At 43.5% G+C, this 22,160-nt stretch overlaps 1 protein-coding gene across 4 annotated transcripts in view; it reads left to right on the forward strand.

Annotated features, from left to right (window-relative positions):
• The window catches only part of LOC126210322 (fasciclin-2), a 998,930-nt gene that overhangs the window by 869,886 nt on the left and 106,884 nt on the right, over positions 1-22,160 (forward strand). For all 4 annotated transcript variants that reach the window (XM_049939521.1, XM_049939522.1, XM_049939523.1 and 1 more), the window contains exon 9: positions 1,243-1,491. In XM_049939521.1, the coding sequence (XP_049795478.1) occupies positions 1,243-1,491 (249 nt within the window). The remainder of the gene's footprint in view (positions 1-1,242; positions 1,492-22,160) is intronic.

Below are 22,160 nucleotides of genomic sequence, written 5' to 3' on the forward strand. Positions count from 1 at the left end.
TAAAATTAACCTTACGAAATGCTTTTACAGAGTCAGTAAATGCTAAATCAGTATATCCGTTAAACTCAGAATATCAGTTATCTGCTTTATTGTAAAAAATGTTTCTATTGTTGTTTTGCCATTTTTGCTTCCATTTGTTCCTCATATAACATGGTTTCTGACATCTTTATATTCTGGCATATTCATTGTAGATTCCATAACACTACCATGATGTCGTGGATAGTAAGCACTAATTGTAATAGACACATTTGTAACTATTGTTCTTGGCCTACAGTGCTGTAAATTGATACATTTAACAAGTGTGTTGCTGTTTAAATTTGAGTAAAATCACAATGATTCATTTCCACATTACATTTCCTAACTGTCTGCACTAGAGACAGTACGATCCACTCGAGGTAAGCCAGGTAGTTGAAATTCAGATCTTCTAATTTGTACAGATCCCAATAACCCCTTACTTTTACGGGTGAACTTGAAACCCACTTGCTGCAACATGTTGTTATCATTCACAAACATGGATCAAATCCTTTCATTATCAAGTCTTTATGTAATGTAGTCCTGCATATCTTATTGTGGTACTTCAATGACAGTTTTTTTTTGAATGGGTTTCATCGGAGACTCCAGTTCACTGAGCAGTGGTGGCACACATTTCCGATCATGTTTCCTTATGTCCACCACACTGCCTATCTTTGACACACTGCCTTCTTCCAATCAACCAGGATTGCAGAAGCCATCTGTAAACTTTGTTATCTCTTTTATGTCTTCTTTTGCTTTTCTCTGGTTGTTCATGTGCTAAGCAGGGCCTCCCTTGCAAGTGGCCACTGTAGTCTAGTAGGTGGAGCTCTAAACTCTGTCCTTGGAAGGCCCTTGGATTTTTCCTCATTCCAGGACGACCCCAGGTCTGCTCGGCCTCCTGTCTTTCCCAGGGGCAAAAGCCTGCCAGGGTGCCCTGTTGAATGAAAGGCTGCACTCTGCCTGCATCAGGACAGAAGCCTAATCACGGGTTTACCTTTCTGTATTTATTATCCCACTTATACAACGTTAAGAGGGATATGAAAAATTTATGTATTTTCTGATGTTTAGTTCAGTTGTCATTTCCATTTTTCTGCATAGTATGTTAAGGGCTGATTTCTCAAGACACCTCGCACTTTGATCAATTCTGGTTTTGTTTATACTCGTGACTGTAGCATACGTTGAAGTAAAGAAATGACTGAACAGTACACCATTCTCTGTTCCTGCTCAAAGGGTGGTGAGGTCAAGAAGAACGGCCATCTGATGGTGGAGTTCAAACCGTCGTTCGCAGACACCCCACAGAAGGAGGTGTGGGGCTGGGAGCAGCACGCCGTCAACCTGACGTGTCTGGCGCACAGCATCCCCAATGCGACCATCAGCTGGCACTTCAACGGGGCAGACCTGTTCCGTGGCCGTGAAGGCCAGGAGCTACAGCAGACGGGCTACACACTCTTCGGCAGTGGGCCGCGCTCCACTCTCCAGGTGAGCACACACGAGCCGCTTGCCGTCACCGCAGCTGTGGAGTTAGCTTTATTGATCCTCGGGGAAATAATTCCATGAAACGAGCTTGCTACCGTGGGCATTGCCCCACATCTCGCCGTGTGCCGAGTGCCAAATACTTCTGACATCCTCTCAGTTTATCGCGTTCTGTGCTTTGGATAGGCTGCAACATCCCCCCTCCCTGCTCCTGATACTTTAGTCTGTATCTGGACACACATGTTGTATAGATCAGAACTGAATATTCAGGCTCGGATTCCTTTTTACTAATTTTAGTGCAAAGTGATGCTCACTCATAGTGTCATGCTTCAAGTTATTAATGACTCTTGTGTGGAGGTCAATCTCCAGAGCTGAGAGGATGTAATGTCTGACAGCTGTGCAGAGGACCAAGGTTTAATTCCCAGTATTGCCAGGGATTTGTCCTCAGTGAGAGGAATGTAAAGAGGTGTTCTCAGCCTCGTGATGCCAATTGAGGAGCTTCTCGAATAAGAAGTTACAACTCTGAGATTTGGGAAGCTGACAACTGCCGGGAGCGCAGTGTGCTGACCCCGTGTCCCTCTGTACCTTATCCGAGTGACTCTAATGGAGAATGACACGGCAGCCGGCCCTCACTGAATGGTCCCTCGGAGCCAGAGCTTGAAGCTCTTTTGTTGAAGGGAGAGGGGGGGGGGGAGGGGGCGGGGATGAAGTGTGTCTGTCTTGAAACCTGATGAGTTATTGCTATGAAAATTTATTGATGTTACATGTGTGAGACAAGAACGGCCATCCAATAGTTAATTTAATTAAAGAGATTAATGACAAACAACATAAAAATTGAGGACCACGTAGTACACGGAGTGAAAGAGTTCCGCTACAACAGAAGAAAAACACATGATAGGCAAAGTGTTGAGGATACAAAAACCAGACTAGGAGAAGCAAAGAGAGCATTCCTAGCTAAAAGACGCCTGTTAAAATTAAACACTGGACAGAATTTGTGGAAGACATTTCTGAGAATCTACATGTGGAGCTTGGAATTGTTCTGAGTTTTATGCTGTGTGTAAATCAGAAGAGAAGAGAATTGAAGCATTTGAGATGTGTTGTTACGGGAGGATGCTGACTGACAAGATGAGAAATAAGGTAGTCTTCTGCAGAATTGGCGAGGAAAGGAAAACACTTACTAGAATAAGGGACGGGATGATAGGGCATGGGCACTAGAGGGAGATATAGAGGGCAAAAATTATATCGAAGACAAAGAGTATGTACAACAAATAATTGAGGGTATGGCACGGTTCGCTTCAGTGAACCAGTGGTAAGATTGATGGTCCAAATTGAAAAAAAGTTTCATTGTAGTTGGTCAATAAAGATTGCATGTGGAAGACAATGTGTGATTTCCAAAATAATGGTGAACAGTTTGTTAGACACAAAGTAAAATATTGAAATAATGTCATTACAGAACTGAGAGCAGCTTTGCCATATTTTCATTTCATGTGGTGTATCTGTCTTACAATGGGTATCAACTGTATGTTTTCCACTTTTGTCTCTCCTGTGCATTTTCCATAATTTGCTGCTACCTTTGTACATTTTTAGCATCATCCGGCATTCTGAGTCTTTTTCTTCTGTTGCCTTCTCTTCTGTACAACGTGTCATACAGCACTTCTTCATCACCACCAATTTATTCACAGAATTCCCAGCTGAGATATTTTCCACATTCCTCTAGGTTTCTTTCCTCCTATTCTTAGAAGTAGGTCTTCATTTGTCATTCTGTTACTGCATTCCACCCTATTCACTTTTGTCCACAACCACATACAGAATAACCCAAGTATTGTGCCTCTTTCTTTTTAAAGTGTGATTTCCTGCCATAAAATACTATAGCCTCTTCGCAAATCTGTCTGTTAATTCTTATCAGGATTTTATTTAATATCAACAAACCTTCTCAAGAGCTCATTTACTCATAGATATTCTGCTTTATATTCCCTCTACACAGATTCCATTTTCCGTCATCAAACTTCTTAAGTAGTAAAAACATTTTTGCAGAGTCATTCTTTTTGATATTTTGATGGAACCTTCATACTTGGTGATTCTCGTCACTTTGGTATTTCCCACATTTCGTACTCTTCCCCCCCCCCCCCCCCCCCAGCCCCTGCCACTTTTAAGCTCCTCTCCATCATACAGCATAGTTCTTTGTCTGATTAAGCCAGTACTGCTCAATTGTCTGCATTTTAATTGGCTTAACCTTTTCTCCTCGCGCTATTATGATTCATGCTTTTCTGACGCTTTGTCTGTCAATTTACAGCATAAATATTGAGATATGTTAATTTACAGCATAAATATTAAAAAGTGTTGATGACAAACAACATTTTTATGATCTGCTTCCTCATCGGAAATCCTTTCTTTTCACTTTTTGTGCTTTATATAGTCCATTATCAATCTTCTGTCTGTCCTGTCTACACCAGCATATTTTAATTTCTTCTGGACGACACTACACTTCACTCTTTCAAAAGCCTATTCCAAATCAACAAAACATTTACGAGTACATAACAATATTTTGTAGAAGGATGCGACACGAGACAAAATTCTCATGTGGCTGTCCCATCTCAGCCATTTGCAGCCTTTCATACCTAACCCAACTGTGCATGTGCCTGCAAAACTGACAACACGACAAAGATATGGCATCTGAGAAAGAACTATGATTGACTCAACTCACTGAAACATCAATCACAAAATTATTTTAATCGCTCTGTAGAGTATGAGATTTGTAATGTGGTGGAACTTCATTCATGTAGGACCATTGATTCATGCCGCTTCCTGTTCATTTTCCACCTGGATGTGAGTAAACACACTAACAAAATTAGGATATTGAAATGGCTAAAAACAGTGATGCAGTTAAGTAAAGAAAATAGGGCTCTGGCATTTTCACCATATTTGTGTTGTTTAGTGCTTCCCTTACAGATCAAGCGTAGCAGGCTGACAGCAGCTGTCTTTTTGCCATAAGAGAAAACAACATAAGATTGGCAACGTGTCTGGAAAGCTGAGAATTCTCAGGGAAATTGAATTTACTGGGAAAGTGTGGAAAGACTGAGAAACTCTGGGAATTCTGAGAGGCTATGATGGGAGTTGGTGGGAAGAAACATACAGAGTTATTTAACTACAAATCAGTTTGAGATTACACTTTGGAAACAATTGGTAGTGAAGTCGCATAGTGCAAGCTGAATAAGTGCATTGAGTTGTAATGTTTCTTGTTCGATCACGGCTACTTTCAGTGCAATCTTTGTCATAGACTGTGGCTTTTCCCGCTGTGGCTACATTCCCCATTGCAAAACGGGATTTTGTAATGTGTGATAATTTGTCATGATGCTGTGAATTTGAAATTGCGGGTCCATGTTGACAGTTGCTAATGAAAAGCTCTGTGTGACGTCTGTTAGTCGATTTTGGAATAACCGTGCTGGAAGGCAGCCCAACAGCTAACACAAAGAGTATAAATCAGCATGAAATTTATGTAATGGGAGATAATTACTACTTGCAGTATTGGAATTAAAGCATGAATTCTTGTTGTAACTAAATTGGTGCCATGAACAGTCTTCCTCACAGCGTAAGAAAAACACAATCCAATGTACCACTACTGAAATCACACAAGCTGTATTTTGCAGCAAGTTTGGTGCTTCACAAAAAGTCAATTGTTCGATTATTACACATATATATTTTTAATAGGAGTCAGTATTAAGTTACACTGACATCATTAATTTACCTCTAATTCTCTGTGGCTGCTGATCATACTGTCCATCCACTAAACCTTGATAATTCGCACATACATACTTGTAGATGTCTTGCAGAAATTACTGCCTCTTCTTATGATTGTAGACAAAAGTCATGCTTGTGAATGAATAAAAAAATAAAAATATTGTTGCATCTGTGATAACTCTTAATATATATTTTCTTGTATTTTTATCTCACATAGCATTTACTACACACATTGTTGACATGTGAGAAAAAATTACATGTCCTTTTTGTGAGAGATGTAAAACAAGTACTCTCAAGTGAAATTGAAATAAAATTTCTTAAAAAAATTGAATATTCTGCTGACATTGCTCTTTTGTTACAGAGATAATTTTAAAAACCTATCTTGCCATCTTGTGTGCCAAGGTTCAAATTTCTTATTACTAATGATGAAAAGAAAACATTCACAGAAGTTAATAACGATATGGTATGATATTGAGAGCTAGTTGTTTGGGTATTACAAAATTGCCCCCCCCCCCCCCCCCCTCCTGTACACTGACATTGTATGGAGGTGTACAGTGTAAGGCAGTATCATATGATACCTCGATTTTGGAATAACTGTGCTGGGAGGAGCCAGCCCAACAGCTAACACAAAGAGTATGAATTGGCATGAAAGGTATGTAATGTGAGATAATTACTACTTGCAGTACTGGAATTAAAGCATGAATTCTTGTTGTGACTAAATTGGTGTCATGAACAGTTTTCCTCACAGCATAAGAAAAATAAAATGCAACGTACCAATACTGAAGGCACACAAACTGTAGTTTGCAACAAACTTGGTCCTTAACAAAAAGTCAATTGTTCGATTATTATATATATATATTAATAGAGGGTCTGCTTGTGTCTGGATATTTGTGGATGGATATGTGTGTGTGTGCGAGTGTATACCCGTCCTTTTTTCCCCCTAAGGTAAGTCTTTCCGCTCCCGGGATTGGAATGACTCCTTACCCTCTCCCTTAAAACCCACATCTACATCTACATCATCTACATTCATACTCCGCAAGCCACCCAACGGTGTGTGGCGGAGGGCACTTTACGTGCCACTGTCATTACCTCCCTTTCCTGTTCCAGTCGCGTATGGTTCGCGGGAAGAACGACTGTCGGAAAGCCTCCGTGCGCGCTCTAATCTCTCTAATTTTACATTCGTGATCTCCTCAGGAGGTATAAGTAGGGGGAAGCAATATACTCGATACCTCATCCAGAAACGCACCCTCTCGAAACCTGGCGAGCAAGCTACACCGCGATGCAGAGCGCCTCTCTTGCAGAGTCTGCCACTTGAGTTTATTAAACATCTCCGTAACGCTATCACGGTTACCAAATAACCCTGTGACGAAACGCGCCGCTCTTCTTTGGATCTTCTCTATCTCCTCCGTCAACCCGATCTGGTACGGATCCCACACTGATGAGCAATACTCAAGTATAGGTCGAACGAGTGTTTTGTAAGCCACCTCCTTTGTTGATGGACTACATTTTCTAAGCACTCTCCCAATGAATCTCAACCTGGTACCCGCCTTACCAACAATTAATTTTATATGATCATTCCACTTCAAATCGTTCCGCACGCATACTCCCAGATATTTTACAGAAGTAACTGCTACCAGTGTTTGTTCCGCTATCATATAATCATACAATAAAGGATCCTTCTTTCTATGAATTCGCAATACATTACATTTGTCTATGTTAAGGGACAGTTGCCACTCCCTGCACCAAGTGCCTATCCGCTGCAGATCTTCCTGCATTTCGCTACAATTTTCTAATGCTGCAACTTCTCTGTATACTACAGCATCATCCGCGAAAAGCCGCATGGAACTTCCGACACTATCTACTAGGTCATTTATATATATTGTGAAAAGCAATGGTCCCATAACACTTCCCTGTGGCACGCCAGAGGTTACCTTAACGTCTGTAGACGTCTCTCCATTGATAACAACATGCTGTGTTCTGTTTGCTAAAAAATCTTCAATCCAGCCACACAGCTGGTCTGATATTCCGTAGGCTCTTACTTTGTTTATCAGGCGACAGTGCGGAACTGTATCGAACGCCTTCCGGAAGTCAAGAGAAATAGCATCTACCTGGGAGCCTGTATCTAATATTTTCTGGGTCTCATGAACAAATAACGCGAGTTGGGTCTCACACGATCGCTGTTTCCGGAATCCATGTTGATTCCTACATAGTAGATTCTGGGTTTCCAAACACGACATGATACTCGAGCAAAAAACATGTTCTAAAATTCTACAACAGATCGACGTCAGAGATATAGGTCTATAGTTTCGTGCATCTGCTCGACGACCCTTCTTGAAGACTGGGACTACCTGTGCTCTTTTCCAATCATTTGGAACCCTCCGTTCCTCTAGAGACTTGCGGTACACGGCTGTTAGAAGGGGGGCAAGTTCTTTCGCGTACTCTGTGTAGAATCGAATTGGTATCCCGTCAGGTCCAGTGGACTTTCCTCTGTTGAGTGATTCCAGTTGCTTTTCTATTCCTTGGACACTTATTTCGATGTCAGCCATTTTTTCGTTTGTGCGAGGATTTAGAGAAGGAACTGCAGTGCGGTCTTCCTCTGTGAAACAGCTTTGGAAAAAGGTGTTTAGTATTTCAGCTTTACGCGTGTCATCCTCTGTTTCAATGCCATCATCATCCCGGAGTGTCTGGATATGCTGTTTCGAGCCACTTACTGATTTAACGTAAGACCAGAACTTCCTAGGATTTTCTGTCAAGTCTGTACATAGAATTTTACTTTCGAATTCACTGAACGCTTCTCGCATAGCCCTCCTTACGCTAACTTTGACATCGCTTAGCTTCTGTTTGTCTGAGAGGTTTTGGCTGCGTTTAAACTTGGAGTGAAGCTCTCTTTGCTTTCGCAGTAGTTTCCTAACTTTGTTGTTGTACCACGGTGGGTTTTTCCCGTCCCTCACAGTTTTACTCAGCACGTACCTGTCTAAAACGCATTTTACGATTGCCTTGAACTTTTTCCATAAACACTCAACATTATCAGTGTCGGAACAGAAATTTTCGTTTTGATCTGTTAGGTGGTCTGAAATCTGCCTTCTATTACTCTTGCTAAACAGATAAACCTTCCTCCCTTTTTTTATATTCCTATTAACTTCCATATTCAGGGATGCTACAACGGCCTTATGATCACTGATTCCCTGTTCTGCACTTACAGAGTCGAGAAGTTCGGGTCTGTTTGTTATCAGTACGTCCAAGATGTTATCTCCACGAGTCGGTTCTCTGTTTAATTGCTCGAGGTAATTTTCGGATAGTGCACTCAGTATAATGTCACTCGATGCTCTGTCCCTACCACCCGTCCTAAACATCTGAGTGTCCCAGTCTATATCTGGTAAATTGAAATCTCCACCTAAGACTATAACATGCTGAGGAAATTTATGCGAAATGTATTCCAAATTTTCTCTCAGTTGTTCTGCCACTATCGTTGCTGAGTCGGGAGGTCGGTAAAAGGAGCCAATTATTAACCCAGCTCGGTTGTTGAGTGTAACCTCCACCCATAATAATTCACAGGAACTATCCACTTCTACTTCACTACAGGATAAACTACTACTAACAGCGACAAACACTCCACCACCGGTTGCATGCAATCTATCCTTCCTAAACACCGTCTGTACCTCTGTAAAAATTTCGGCAGAATTTATCTCTGGCTTAAGCCAGCTCTCTGTACCTATAACGATTTCAGCTTCGGTGCTTTCTATCAGCGCTTGAAGTTCCGGTACTTTACCAACGCAGCTTCGACAGTTTACAATTACAATACCGATTGCTGCTTGGTCCCCGCATGTCCTGACTTTGCTCCGCACCCTTTGAGGCTGTTGCCCTTTCTGTACTTGCCCGAGGCCATCTAACCTAAAAAACCGCCCAGTCCACGCCACACAACCCCTGCTACCCGTGTAGCCGCTTGCTGCGTGTAGTGGACTCCTGACCTATCCAGCGGAACCCGAAACCCCACCACCCTATGGCGCAAGTCGAGGAATCTGCAGCCCACACTGTCGCAGAACCGTCTCAGCCTCTGATTCAGACCCTCCACTCGGCTCTGTACCAAAGGTCCGCAGTCAGTCCTGTCGACGATGCTGCAGATGGTGAGCTCTGCTTTCATCCCGCTAGCGAGACTGGCAGTCTTCACCAAATCAGATAGCCGTCGGAAGCCAGAGAGGATTTCCTCCGATCCATAGCGACACACATCATTGGTGCCGACATGAGCGACCACCTGCAGATGGGTGCACCCTGTACCCTTCATGGCATCCGGAAGGACCCTTTCCACATCTGGAATGACTCCCCCCGGTATGCACACGGAGTGCACATTGGTTTTCTTCCCCTCTCTTGCTGCCATTTCTCTAAGGGGCCCCATTACGCGCCTGACGTTGGAGCTCCCAACTACCAGTAAGCCCACCCTCTGCGACCGCCCGGATCTTGCAGACTGAGGGGCAACCTCTGGAACAGGACAAGCAGCCATGTCAGGCCGAAGATCAGTATCAGCCTGAGACAGAACCTGAAACCGGTTCATCAGACAAACTGGAGAGGCCTTCCGTTCAGCCCTCCGGAATGTCTTTCGCCCCCTGCCACACCTTGAGACTACCTCCCACTCTACCACATGTGAGGGATCAGCCTCAATGCGGGCAGTATCCCGGGCAACCACAGTCTTAGTCCGATCGGGGGATGCGTGGGACGAGCTGGCCGTCCCCGACAAACCCCCATCCGGACCCCCACAGTGATGCCCATTGGCAACAGCCTCAAGCTGTGTGACCGAAGCCAACACTGCCTGAAGCTGGGAGCGAAGGGATGCCAACTCAGCCTGCATCCGAACACAGCAGTTGCAGTCCCTATCCATGCTAAAAACTGTTTTGAAAAGAACGTCTGAACTAATCTACAGAGAGCGCAAACAAATCGACAAAATTTAAACGGTTATTAAAATACAAGATTGCCTAGTAAATGCAGTAATGCTGCTACTAACGCACTGCTGACACACTGCTCGGCAGTGGAAGGAGACTACGCGATTTTACACTATTCAGGTACTAAAACGCGATGCTACAACTCGCAAATACTATAATACGCCCGAAATTTATGTATCAAACAATGCAAGTACCAAAAACACTCAAAGAAATTAAGAATTAAACTATGTAAGAAATGAGTGAGCTAGGAGTATAAGACTTGCTGCTGCAGCTGCTTATCCAACGGCGGCAGGGAGCACACTGACTGACCAACCGACACTGGCCGTTCAAAACAAAAACAAAAGACAAACGACTACGCGAATTTACACTATTCCGGTACTAAAACGCGATGCTAAAACTCTCAAGTACTATAATACGCCCGAAATTTATGTATCAAACAATGCAAGTACCAAAAACACTCAAAGAAATTAAGAATTAAACTATGTAAGAAATGAGTGAGCTAGGAGTATACGACTTGCTGCTGCAGCTGCTTATCCAACGGCGGCAGGGAGCACACTCTCTTCGTCTTTCCCTCTCCTTCCCTCTTTCCTGATGAGGCAACAGTTTGTTGTGAAAGCTTGAATTTTGTGTGTATGTTTGTGTTTGTTTGTGTGTCTATCGACGTGCCAGCGCTTTCGTTTGGTAAGTCACATCATCTTTGTTTGTATATATATATATATATATAGGGAAACATTCCACGTAGGAAAAATATATCTAAAAACAAAGATGATGTGACTTACCAAATGAAAGTGCTGGCAGGTCGACAGACACACAAACAAACACAAAGAGGGAAGGAGAGGGAAAGATGAAAGGATGTGGGTTTTAAGGGAGAGGGTAAGGAGTCATTCCAATCCCGGGAGTGGAAAGACTTACCTTGGGGGGAAAAAAGGACAGGTATACACTCGCACACACACACATATCCATCCGCACATACACAGACACGACCAGACATTTGTAAAGGCAAAGAGTTCGGGCAGAGATGTCAGTCGAGGCAGAAGTACAGAGGCAAAGATGTTGAAAAACAGGTGAGGTATGAGTGGCGGCAACTTGAAATTAGCGGAGGTTGAGGCCTGGCGGATAACGAGAGGAGAGGATATACTGAAGGGCAAGTTCCCATCACCGGAGTTCTGACAGGTTGGTGTTAGTGGGAAGTATCCAGATAACCCGGACGGTGTAACACTGTGCCAAGATGTGCTGGCCGTGCACCAAGGCATGTTTAGCCACAGGGTGATCCTCATTACCAACAAACACTGTCTGCCTGTGTCCATTCATGCGAATGGACAGTTTGTTGCTGGTCATTCCCACATAGAATGCATCACAGTGTAGGCAGGTCAGTTGGTAAATCACGTGGGTGCTTTCACACGTGGCTCTGCCTTTGATCGTGTACACCTTCTGGGTTACAGGACTGGAGTAGCTGGTGGTGGGAGGGTGCATGGGACAGGTTTTACAGCGGGGGCGGTTACAAGGGTAGGAGCCAGAGGTTAAGGAAAGTGGTTTGGGGATTTCATAGGGATGAACTAAGAGGTTACGAAGGTTAGGTGGACGGCGGAAAGACACTCTTGGTGGAGTGGGGAGGATTTCATGAAGGATGGATCTCATTTCAGGGCAGGATTTGAGGAAGTCGTATCCCTGCTGGAGAGCCACATTCAGAGTCTGATCCAGTCCCGGAAAGTATCCTGTCACAAGTGGGGCACTTTTGGGGTTCTTCTGTGAGAGGTTCTGGGTTTGAGGGGATGAGGAAGTGGCTCTGGTTATTTGCTTCTGTACCAGGTTGGTAGGGTAGTTGCGGGATGCGAAAGCTGTTTTCAGGTTGTTGGTGTAATGGTTCAGGGATTCCGGACTGGAGCAGATTCGTTTGCCACGAAGACCTCGGCTGTAGGGAAGGGACCGTTTGATGTGGAATGGGTGGCAGCTGTCATAATGGAGGTACTTTTGCTTGTTGGTGGGTTTGATGTGGACGGACGTGTGAAGCTGGCCATTGGCCAGATGGAGGTCAATGTCAAGGAAAGTGGCATGGGATTTGGAGTAGGACCAGGTGAATCTGATGGAACCAAAGGAGTTGAGGTTGGAGAGGAAATTCTGGAGTTCTTCTTCACTGTGAGTCCAGATCATGAAGATGTCATCAATAAATCTGTACCAAACTTTGGGTTTGCAGGCCTGGGTAACCAAGAAGGCTTCCTCTAAGTGACCCATGAATAGGTTGGCGTACGAGGGGGCCATCCTGGTACCCATGGCTGTTCCCTTTAATTGTTGGTATGTCTGGACTTCAAAAGTGAAGAAGTTGTTGGTCAGGATGAAGCTGGCTAAGGTAATGAGGAAAGAGGTTTTAGGTAGGGTGGCAGGTGATCGGCGTGAAAGGAAGTGCTCCATCGCAGCGAGGCACTGGATGTGCGGAATATTTGTGTATAAGGAAGTGGCATCAATGGTTACAAGGATGGTTTCCGGGGGTAACAGATTGGGTAAGGATTCCAGGCGTTCGAGAAAGTGGTTGGTGTCTTTGATGAAGGATGGGAGACTGCATGTAATGGGTTGAAGGTGTTGATCTACGTAGGCAGAGATACGCTCTGTGGGGGCTTGGTAACCAGCTACAATGGGGCGGCTGGGATGGTTGGGTTTATGAATTTTGGGAAGAAGGTAGAAGGTAGGGGTGCGGGGTGTCGGTGGGGTCAGGAGGTTGATGGAGTCAGGTGAAAGGTTTTGTAGGGGGCCTAAGGTTCTGAGGATTCCTTGAAGCTCCACCTGGACATCAGGAATGGGCATACCTTGGTAAACTTTTTTATGTGGTGTTGTCTGAAAGCTGACGCAGTCCCTCAGCCACATACTCCCGACGATCAAGTACCACGGTCGTGGAACCCTTGTCCGCCAGAAGAATGATGATGGATTGGTCAGCCTTCAGATCACGGATAGCTTGGGCTTCAGCAGTGGTGATGTTGGGAGTAGGATTAAGGTTTTTTAAGAAGGATTGAGAGGCAAGGCTGGAAGTCAGAAATTCCTGGAAGGTTTGGAGAGGGTGATTTTGAGGAAGAGGAGGTGGGTCCCGCTGTGACGGAGGACGGAACTGTTCCAGGCAGGGTTCAATTTGGATAGTGTCTTGGGGAGTTGGATCATTAGGAGTAGGATTAGGATCATTTTTCTTCGTGGCAAAGTGATACTTCCAGCAGAGAGTACGAGTGTAGGACAGTAAATCTTCGACGAGGGCTGTTTGAATCTGGGAGTGGGGCTGAAGGTGAGGCCTTTGGAAAGGACAGAGGTTTCGGATTGGGAGAGGGGTTTGGAGGAAAGGTTAACTACTGAATTAGGGTGTTGTGGTTCCAGATTGCGTTGATTGGAATTTTGAGGTTTTGGAGGGAGTGGAGCTGGAAGTGGGAGATTGAGTAGATGGGAGAGACTGGGTTTGTGTGCAACGAGAGGAGGTTGAGGTTTGCTGGAAAGGTTGTGAAGGGTGAGTGAGTTGCCTTTCCGGAGGTGGGAAACCAGGAGATTGGATAGTTTTTTGAGGTGGAGGGTGGCATGCTGTTCTAATTTGCGGTTGGCCTGTAGGAGGATGCTCTGAACAGCCGGTGTGGATGTGGGAGAGGAAAGATTGAGGACTTTTATTAAGGATAGGAGTTGACTGGTGTGTTCGTTGGCTGAGTTGATGTGTAGGTGAAGGATTAGGTGGGTGAGGGCAATGGATTGTTCAGTTTGGAACTGGTATAGGGACTGATGGAAAGAAGGGTTGCAGCCAGAGATGGGAACTTTAAGTGTGAGGCCTTTGGGGGTAATGCCAAATGTCAGACAAGCCTGAGAAAATAAAATATGGGAGCGTAATCTGGCTAGGGCGAGGGCATGTTTGCGGAGGGAATGTAAATAAAACTTAATGGGGTCTTTGTGGGGGTGTTGTGAGGGTGACATGGTATTAGAAGGTGGAAAGTGTAACATGAGGTTGAAATGAAAACGAAAAATAAAAATATATGGGGAGAGATAAAGGTGAACTAGAAAGCAACTGGAGATCTGGTATGAAAAAAGGCGAAAAAGTGTTGGTTAAGTTGATCCTGTGGTGAACTTGGGTTGGTAGACAACGATGTGCATAAAGGTTAGGTGGTTGTGTTGCCGCTAAAACACGTTAAAGGACGGAGAAATTCGGGAAAATTTCGAAAAAACTATGTGTAAATGTATTAAAAGGAGTGGTGTTGTGGTGAAAGATTACGAAAATGGGGCTAACAATTGTCTGATGAAGAAATAATGCTGTTAAAACCTGTGTGGAGCGGCTAAACATGATCAGTGATGTGCGAAAAACGGAAGTGGAAATAAAGTGAAAGTTATTAGAACTAGCCGAAATGGTTGTTTAATACATGAAAGCAACTGTTTTTGAACTAGAAATGGTGGATTTTATAGCAGCGGTAGTGTTGAAAGCGGAAAATAAATTTTTTTGGTTATGGTTTGGAAGTGGGTTATGTATTATTGAGTATATATAGGCTTATTGAGTATATATAGGCGGGATAAAATTGTATAGTAGATTACGGTAAAAAGGGGAAGGTGAATACAAAGTGAGACTACTGGTAAAAGCAGAAAGAGAAAATAAGACGACAGGAAAGATTTCGAAATGCAACAGCGACAATAACAAACGTAATTGTTGGGTTCAAATTAATGATTTGATTATAATAGAGGGAAACATTCCACGCAGGAAAAATATATATAAAAACAAAGATGATGTGACGTACCATACGAAAGCGCTGGCAGGTCGATAGATACACAAACAAACACATACATACACACAAAATTCAAGCTTTCGCAAACAGTGGTTGCTTCGTCAGGAAAGAGGGAAGGAGAGGGAAAGATGAAAGGATGTGGGTTTTAAGGGAGAGGGTAAGGAGTCATTCCAATCCCGGGAGCGGAAAGACTTACCTTAGGGGGAAAAAAGGACAGATATACACTCGAGCGCACACACACACATATCCATCCGCACATACACAGACACAAGCAGACAGCTTGTGTCTGTGTATGTGCGGATGGATATGTGTGTGTGTGCGAGTGTATACCTGTCCTTTTTTCCCCCCTAAGGTAAGTCTTTCCGCTCCCGGGATTGGAATGACTCCTTACCCTCTCCCTTAAAACCCGCATCCTTTCATCTTTCCCTCTCCTTCCCTCCTTCCTGATGAGGCAACAGTTTGTTGCGAAAGCTTGAATTTTGTGTGTGTGTTTGTGTTTGTTTGTGCGTCTATCGACCTGCCAGCACTTTCGTTCGGTAAGTCACATCATCTGGTGTAATTAGATGAATGATGAACACTAACTTCATTTAACAATGGTTTATTCAGCACTTGCACATACAAGAGCATTGAGAGAACTGCCTCCAGCCAGAACACATACAGTATATATACTGTTACAGAATATTCCAGTACAGTGATTATTGACATTTGTTTATACTTCTGGAACGTACTCGAACTGAATATAGAAATTAAAATTTCACTGTTCAGGTGAGTTTTGAACTCACGACCCTCCGTGCAACAGGCTGGTATCATAACCACTACACCACAGTGACTGTGCTACTCAGCTTCCTCTGCTGACATTGCTCCCTACTTAAGAGAACAGCGTCTCGATATTATGTCCTCCTAGTCCAGGAATGAGTCACCGGTCCTGCATTCTCCAACTCCCGATGACTGATTTTCGCCCTGGCGGTGGGTGATCTTCTTAGAACTTCCTTTGCTCCTATGCTTTTTATCACCTTTCCACTTGTTGCCTGTCGTTGGAGCTAAGAATTTACCGTGGGTTGCAGGATCGTTACAGGGCTTCATCCGAAGGACATGGACCATATCTCTGATCTGATCTTTCGTTGTCTTGTGTCTGGTTCGAAATCTTCAACTTCATAAGTAACATCAGACAACTGTTTTACCACCTTATAAGGTCCAAAGTGGCGCCCGAGGAGCTTCTCAGAGAGACCAGCCTTCCGAACAGGAGTGAAGATCCAGACGAGATCACCAGGCTGGTAAACAACAGGGCGGTGGCTCGCGTCATAGCTTCGGTGATTGTTCCTTGAGCCTGCAGCGTGCAGAGTCGAGCTATCTGCCGAGCTTCCTCATCTCTGGTTAACACCTGGCCAATGTAGTCATCGTCCATGTCATCAGGATGTAATTGAAACACAGTGTCCATCGTCGTAGTTGCCTCACACCCATGCACCAGGAGAAATGGCATAAATCCTGTGGTATCTTGTTTGGCGGTGTTGTAGGCAAACATCACGAAATGTTGCGCCTAATCCTAGTTGCTCTACTCAACATTGACGGACGTTGATAGCATGTTGGCCAAGGTCTTATTAAGGCGTTCAGTAAGCCCGTTAGTTTGCGGATGGTAGGCTGCTGTCATGTGATGAGTAATGTTGCACCGAGAGTTCATCTCTGTCACTAGATTCGATTGAAAAACTTTCCCTCAATCTGTAATTAATGACATTGGGGCACGATGAATTTGGCTACCTCCAATGCTTTGGCTGTTTTCATGGCTTTTGTAATGGCATAGCGTGTCAGATAATCAGTGCAAACAATAATACATCTATTGCAATTAGCAGACGTTATAAATCGTCTGAGGAGGTCAATCCCAGCGCACTGGATAGGCATTTCGGCTAGTGGAATTGGTATGAGTTGGCCAGGTGGTTTCTGAGGAAGTGCCTTTCTCCTCTGGCACTCTCAACAGTGCAACACATTGTGACGGACACTCCTAAATAAACCTGGCCAGAAAAATCGGATCCTATCATATGTCTTAATAAATCCTAAATGTCCGGCTTCAGGTGTCTCATGGAATTTCTGCAGAACATATAAGCGCATGTGTTTAGGAATCACTGGTAACCACCTCTTTCCAAACAGATCAAAATTTTTCTTGCAAAGTAATCCATTAACTACCTTAAATTGTCCTTTCATATCCTCTGACCGATTTAAGGCAAGCATAATTTGAGATATCTTGGTGTCCTCCTTCTGCTCAACAGAGAGTTCCTGGAGTGCAGCGAGACAGTCACTATCTTCATCAAAGTCTTGATGGTCTTGCACAGGGTTTCTTGAGAGACAGTCGGCATCTTAGTGTTTACTTTCACTTTTGTACACTATGGTATTGTCTTGAAGACGTAGTGCCCACCTGGCGAGTCGTCCTGTTAGATCCTTAAGATCTGTCAACCAACAAAGTGAATGATGGTCTGTAACAACTGTGAATGGCCTTCTATAGAGATACTATCAAAATTTGCACTTTGCGCAGATCACAGCAAGACATTCTCTTTCTGTAGTTGAGTAGTTTCTCTTGGCTTTTGTAAGTGTGCTAGAAGCATAGGCTATAACTGTGGTGTCACCGCCAGACACCACACTTGTTAGGTGGTAGCCTTTTAAATCGGCCGCGGTCCGCTAGTATACGACGGACCCGCGTGTCGCCACTATCAGTGATTGCAGACCGAGCGCCGCCACACGGCAGGTCTGGAGAGACTTACTAGCACTCGCCCCAGCTGTACAGCCGACGTTGCTAGGAAAGGTTCACTACGAATTACGCTCTCATTTGCCGAGACGGTAGTTAGCATAGCCTTCAGCTAAGTCAATTGCTACGACCTAGCAAGGCGCCATCACCAAGTTATATTGAGATGATAATACTGTATCAACAAGACCAATGTTCACCAATTGTGGATTAAAGTTAAGTATATCAGCAGCTACGTACTTTTCTTTATAGCATTCATTACGTATCCTGTTTCAGACCTCACGCCAGCCTGCGTGAGTTTAAGCGCGTGCCTTTCGGCTTCCTCTCATTGTGTCTAGGCTGTCTTGTCTAGACACAACAATAACCTTCTCTTTTCCATCCAAAATTTGCACCAGAACAGCACCAATTCCATAACCACTGCCATCTGCGTGTAGTTCTGTAGGTGCTCTCTCATCATACAGACCAAGTACAGGGTCAGTCGTCAGAGCTTTTCGCAGCACATCGAAAGAATCTTGTTGAGCACGACCTCAGATAAGTTTAGCATCAGCTTTTAAGAACTCTTGAAGTGGCCTGGCTTTGATACAAAAGTCTTTGATAAAACGACAGTAATAAGGACATAATCCGAGGAAGCTTCTCACATCTCTAATACTTTTAGGAATAGGAAATTCCGTTATAGATCTCACTTTTTCTGGGTCTGGCCACACACCTTCATTTGACACAAGGTGTCCAACTATTTTGATTTCTTTGCTCCAAAGAGACACTTTCTTGGATTAATTTTCGGTCCGCGTTATTGGAGACACTTAAGAATGTCCCTCAGTCTTTTCACGTGTTCATAAAATGTCTCTGAGAATGCTATAATGTCATCTAAATAACAAAGCCACATCGTCCACTTCAGGTGACTTTGAAGATTATCCATCATCCGTTCAAAAGTTGCTGGTGCATTACACAAACCAAATGGCATTACCTTAAACTCATACAGGCCCTCGGGGGTGATGAATGCAGTTTTCTCACGATCAGCCTCATCTGCTTTGATTTGCCAGTATCTCAAGTACATGTCCATGGTTGAGAAAAAATTAGCCCCCTTCTGATAACCTAGTGTCGCCCACAGACTTGGCATGGGAGGTTTCTATGACACTCAGCTGTTTGACACTTAATGGCTCAGCATTTGCTATGCGCATGAGTCTTGGAAGGATCTGCGGGTCCCAGCTACGGTTAACTATCCACAATTCGCTGAATCCGTTCTTAAACGAGACAACAGAGGCTGGGATGACCAAGTTATTCTTAGTGGTATGCTTCTCTTACATTCCACTACAAGATCCATGGGTTGATGCATGGCATGACACATGGACAGTTACCTTTCTACTGCTAACTGCAGGAATGATCACTTCATCCAGCACACATAGTCTCCACACACTCGGATGCACATCTTCCTGTCCACGGTATCTCATCTCGTCTAGCATAACATTCGAGTGACCACAGTCTATAATTGCCTGAGAAGCTTTCAAAAAGTCTGATCCGAGAATGGCGTCATGACTACACTCTTGTAAGACCATGAATTCTAAGGGCTGTGTATGGCCATTTATAGCCACACGAATGACACATCTTCCTGTAGGTATTACATATTTCCCATTAGCCACCATCAGCAGAGATGCTTTGTTGTAAACGAATACGGTTTTCTGCAACTGACGACGGTACTTCTCCGAAATGATTGAATATGATACTCCATAGTCCACAAGAGCTTGGGCTGGTCGATCACCCATGAGGATATCGACATAGTTTCCTATCATTTTTGTAGTGATCGACGGCAGAGGATTTTTCTCTTCAGCGGCCTCACCTCCAAGGAAGGCCGCACCCTTTAGTTTTTCAGGTTGCAGTGGCTAGGTGATCAGCTGGAGCTTCTAAACGGTGATGGAGACCTTGATTGGAGTGTTGGGGAGCTTCCTCTCCAGCGGCCAGCTTGCGGCAATGGTGACCTACATCGTCCTGCCTCTGCATCTTCTTGTTCATCTTCGTTGTCCCAGAGTTGGCGTCGGCTAAGATCGGTCTGCTGTTTTCTGGTGCAGGTGTCATCAAATATCCGCCGCCTTTCTCGACAATAGTGCACCACATGTCCCGGTCGTCCGCAGTGGAAACATACTTGTTAGTTATCCTGGGTTGTCCAGACGTCAGTCTTCCGTGGTGCCCAAACAGGTTCCTCATGTGATAGTGTAGGAGCGTAACTTCGCCTGGATCTCAACTTTTTCACCATTTTAAAGGGAAATGAAGGATGAGAGATTGGGTTCAATGTCTGTTCCACTTCCTCCCTTATGACCTCTTGAAGCGTCTCGGTTTTTTGCTCGCCGTGCAATCCGAGTGCCTTCTGAACTTCCTCTCTTACTATCTGCCGAAGAAAACTTGTGAAATCAATTCCTTCCTCCATCACAGACATCGATACGACGTTTGGAAGCCGTTCAAACTTCTTGCGTGTAATTGTTTTTTGATGCATTGTCTCGATATACTGGCACCATTTTATGAAGTCGTCTGCTGTTGAAACCTCCTTCAGGAGTAGGGCTTGATACATGTCCTCAGCAACACCCTTCATGAGATGTGCAACTTTATCTTCCTCCTTGATTCTAGGATCCACTATTTTACACAGCTCCAAGATGCTGTAGTTTCTCCTGGACGCTGTGCCCTGCGCTTTAATTTATCTTCAGCCTTGCACTTCTGTCATTGTGTGTCACCGAAATACTTGTGCAGTTCCACCTGGAGTACTTCCCAGCTTGTGAACTTCTACTCGTTGTTCTCATACTGTTGCTTGGCAGTGCCCTCCAAATAGAAAAATACATTAGCCAAACGTATGTTGTCATCCCATTTGTTAAATTTGGCTGTATGCTCATATACCTTCAGTCCTTATTTGGATCTTGACCATCGACACCAGAGCACCCGGAAGGATGTCTCATGTGGTGGCATACAGTTGCTGTCATTGTAACCTCATCTTCTGTCTCCGATAAACTGCGATCTGTAGAATATAGCTCGAACTCGGGTTTCTCGCCACGTAAACGGTGGCTCTGTCGTGGCCTGATGGGATCCACTGTATCGTTGATAATGTGCGCTATCACAAGGTCCAGTACCCAGTGTCCCCACCAGAATAATGTCATGTAGAAGAAGGTGTAATTAGCTGAATGACGAACACTAACGTCACTTAACAAAGGATTATTCAGCATTTGCACATACAAGAGTGCGGAGCGAACTGTCTCCAGCCAGAACACATACAGTATATATACTGTTACAGAACATTCCAGTACAATGATTCTTGACATTTGTGGATACTTCTAGAACGTACTCAAGCTGAATATAGAAATTAAAATTTTACATTTCAGGTGAGTGTTGAACTCGTGAACCTTCTTGCAACAGTCTAGTATCATAACCACTACACCACAGCGACTGTACTACTCAGCTTCTTCTGTGACAATATATTTAATATAAGTCACTATCAAGTTATGCTGACACCATTAATTGACCTCTAATTTTCTGTGGTTGCCGATCATACAGTCAGTCCATCCACTAAATCTTGATGATTTGCACATATATATTTTTAAACGTCTTGCAGAAATTACTGCCTCTTCTTATGATTGCAGGCAGAAGTCATGCTTGTGAATGAATATTGGCATAATAAAGAAAAATATTCTTGCAGCTATGATAACTCTTAATATATATTTTTTCTTGTATTTTTATCACCATAGTATTTACTACACACATTGTTGAGGCATGAATAAAAATTACACATCCTTTTTGTGTGAGATGTAAAACATAAGTACTCTCAAGCGAAATTGAAACAGAAGTTGTTAAAAAAATAAATATTTTCCTGACATTGCTCTTTACTTACAGATATAATTTTAAAAGTGTATCCTTGCTATCTTCTGCGGCAGTGTACAAATTTCTTATTACTAATTACGAAAAGAAAACAGTAATAGAAATTAATAATGATAAAAAATAAAAAGATATGATATTGGAAGCTAGTTGTTCGTGTATTACACAATTCGTAACTTCATCTTGTTCAGTTTTACAGCTAAAGCAAAAATCGTTTCTTAAAAAAATTTAAAGTGATACAGAAAGTTGCGATATGTATAACTGTAAAACAGAAGCGTAGAGATTAGAGAAATCCATGCACTTCCAATCTCTCTCTGTTAGGGAGTTACTGGTTATTTTAATTGTGGATTTTCTCAGATATGTGGAGTTACGAGGTTTTCATTGCCTACCATCGATATTGAAAAAAGCATGTTTTATATACTATTGTTGAACATTCACACTTCAGTTCTTTTTTACTAATTTCAACCCAAAAAGTATCCTACTGACTTTCCCACAGTCACATTTCCTGTTAACAGTGCCCATAGCATGAGGAATGTCCAGTTCGAAACTACCATTAGCATGGCTTGTTGATGGAAAATACAATAAAGAAATTTTGTTTACGGGGCAGTCTCTGTGTCCTCTTTAGGTAGTAGGCAAAGTTATCAAATAGAGACGCTCAATTTCCATTTACAATGTAATTGGATAGATAAAACA

This window comes from Schistocerca nitens, chromosome 10 (assembly GCF_023898315.1).
Source record: "Schistocerca nitens isolate TAMUIC-IGC-003100 chromosome 10, iqSchNite1.1, whole genome shotgun sequence".
Lineage (NCBI taxonomy): Eukaryota > Metazoa > Arthropoda > Insecta > Orthoptera > Acrididae > Schistocerca > Schistocerca nitens.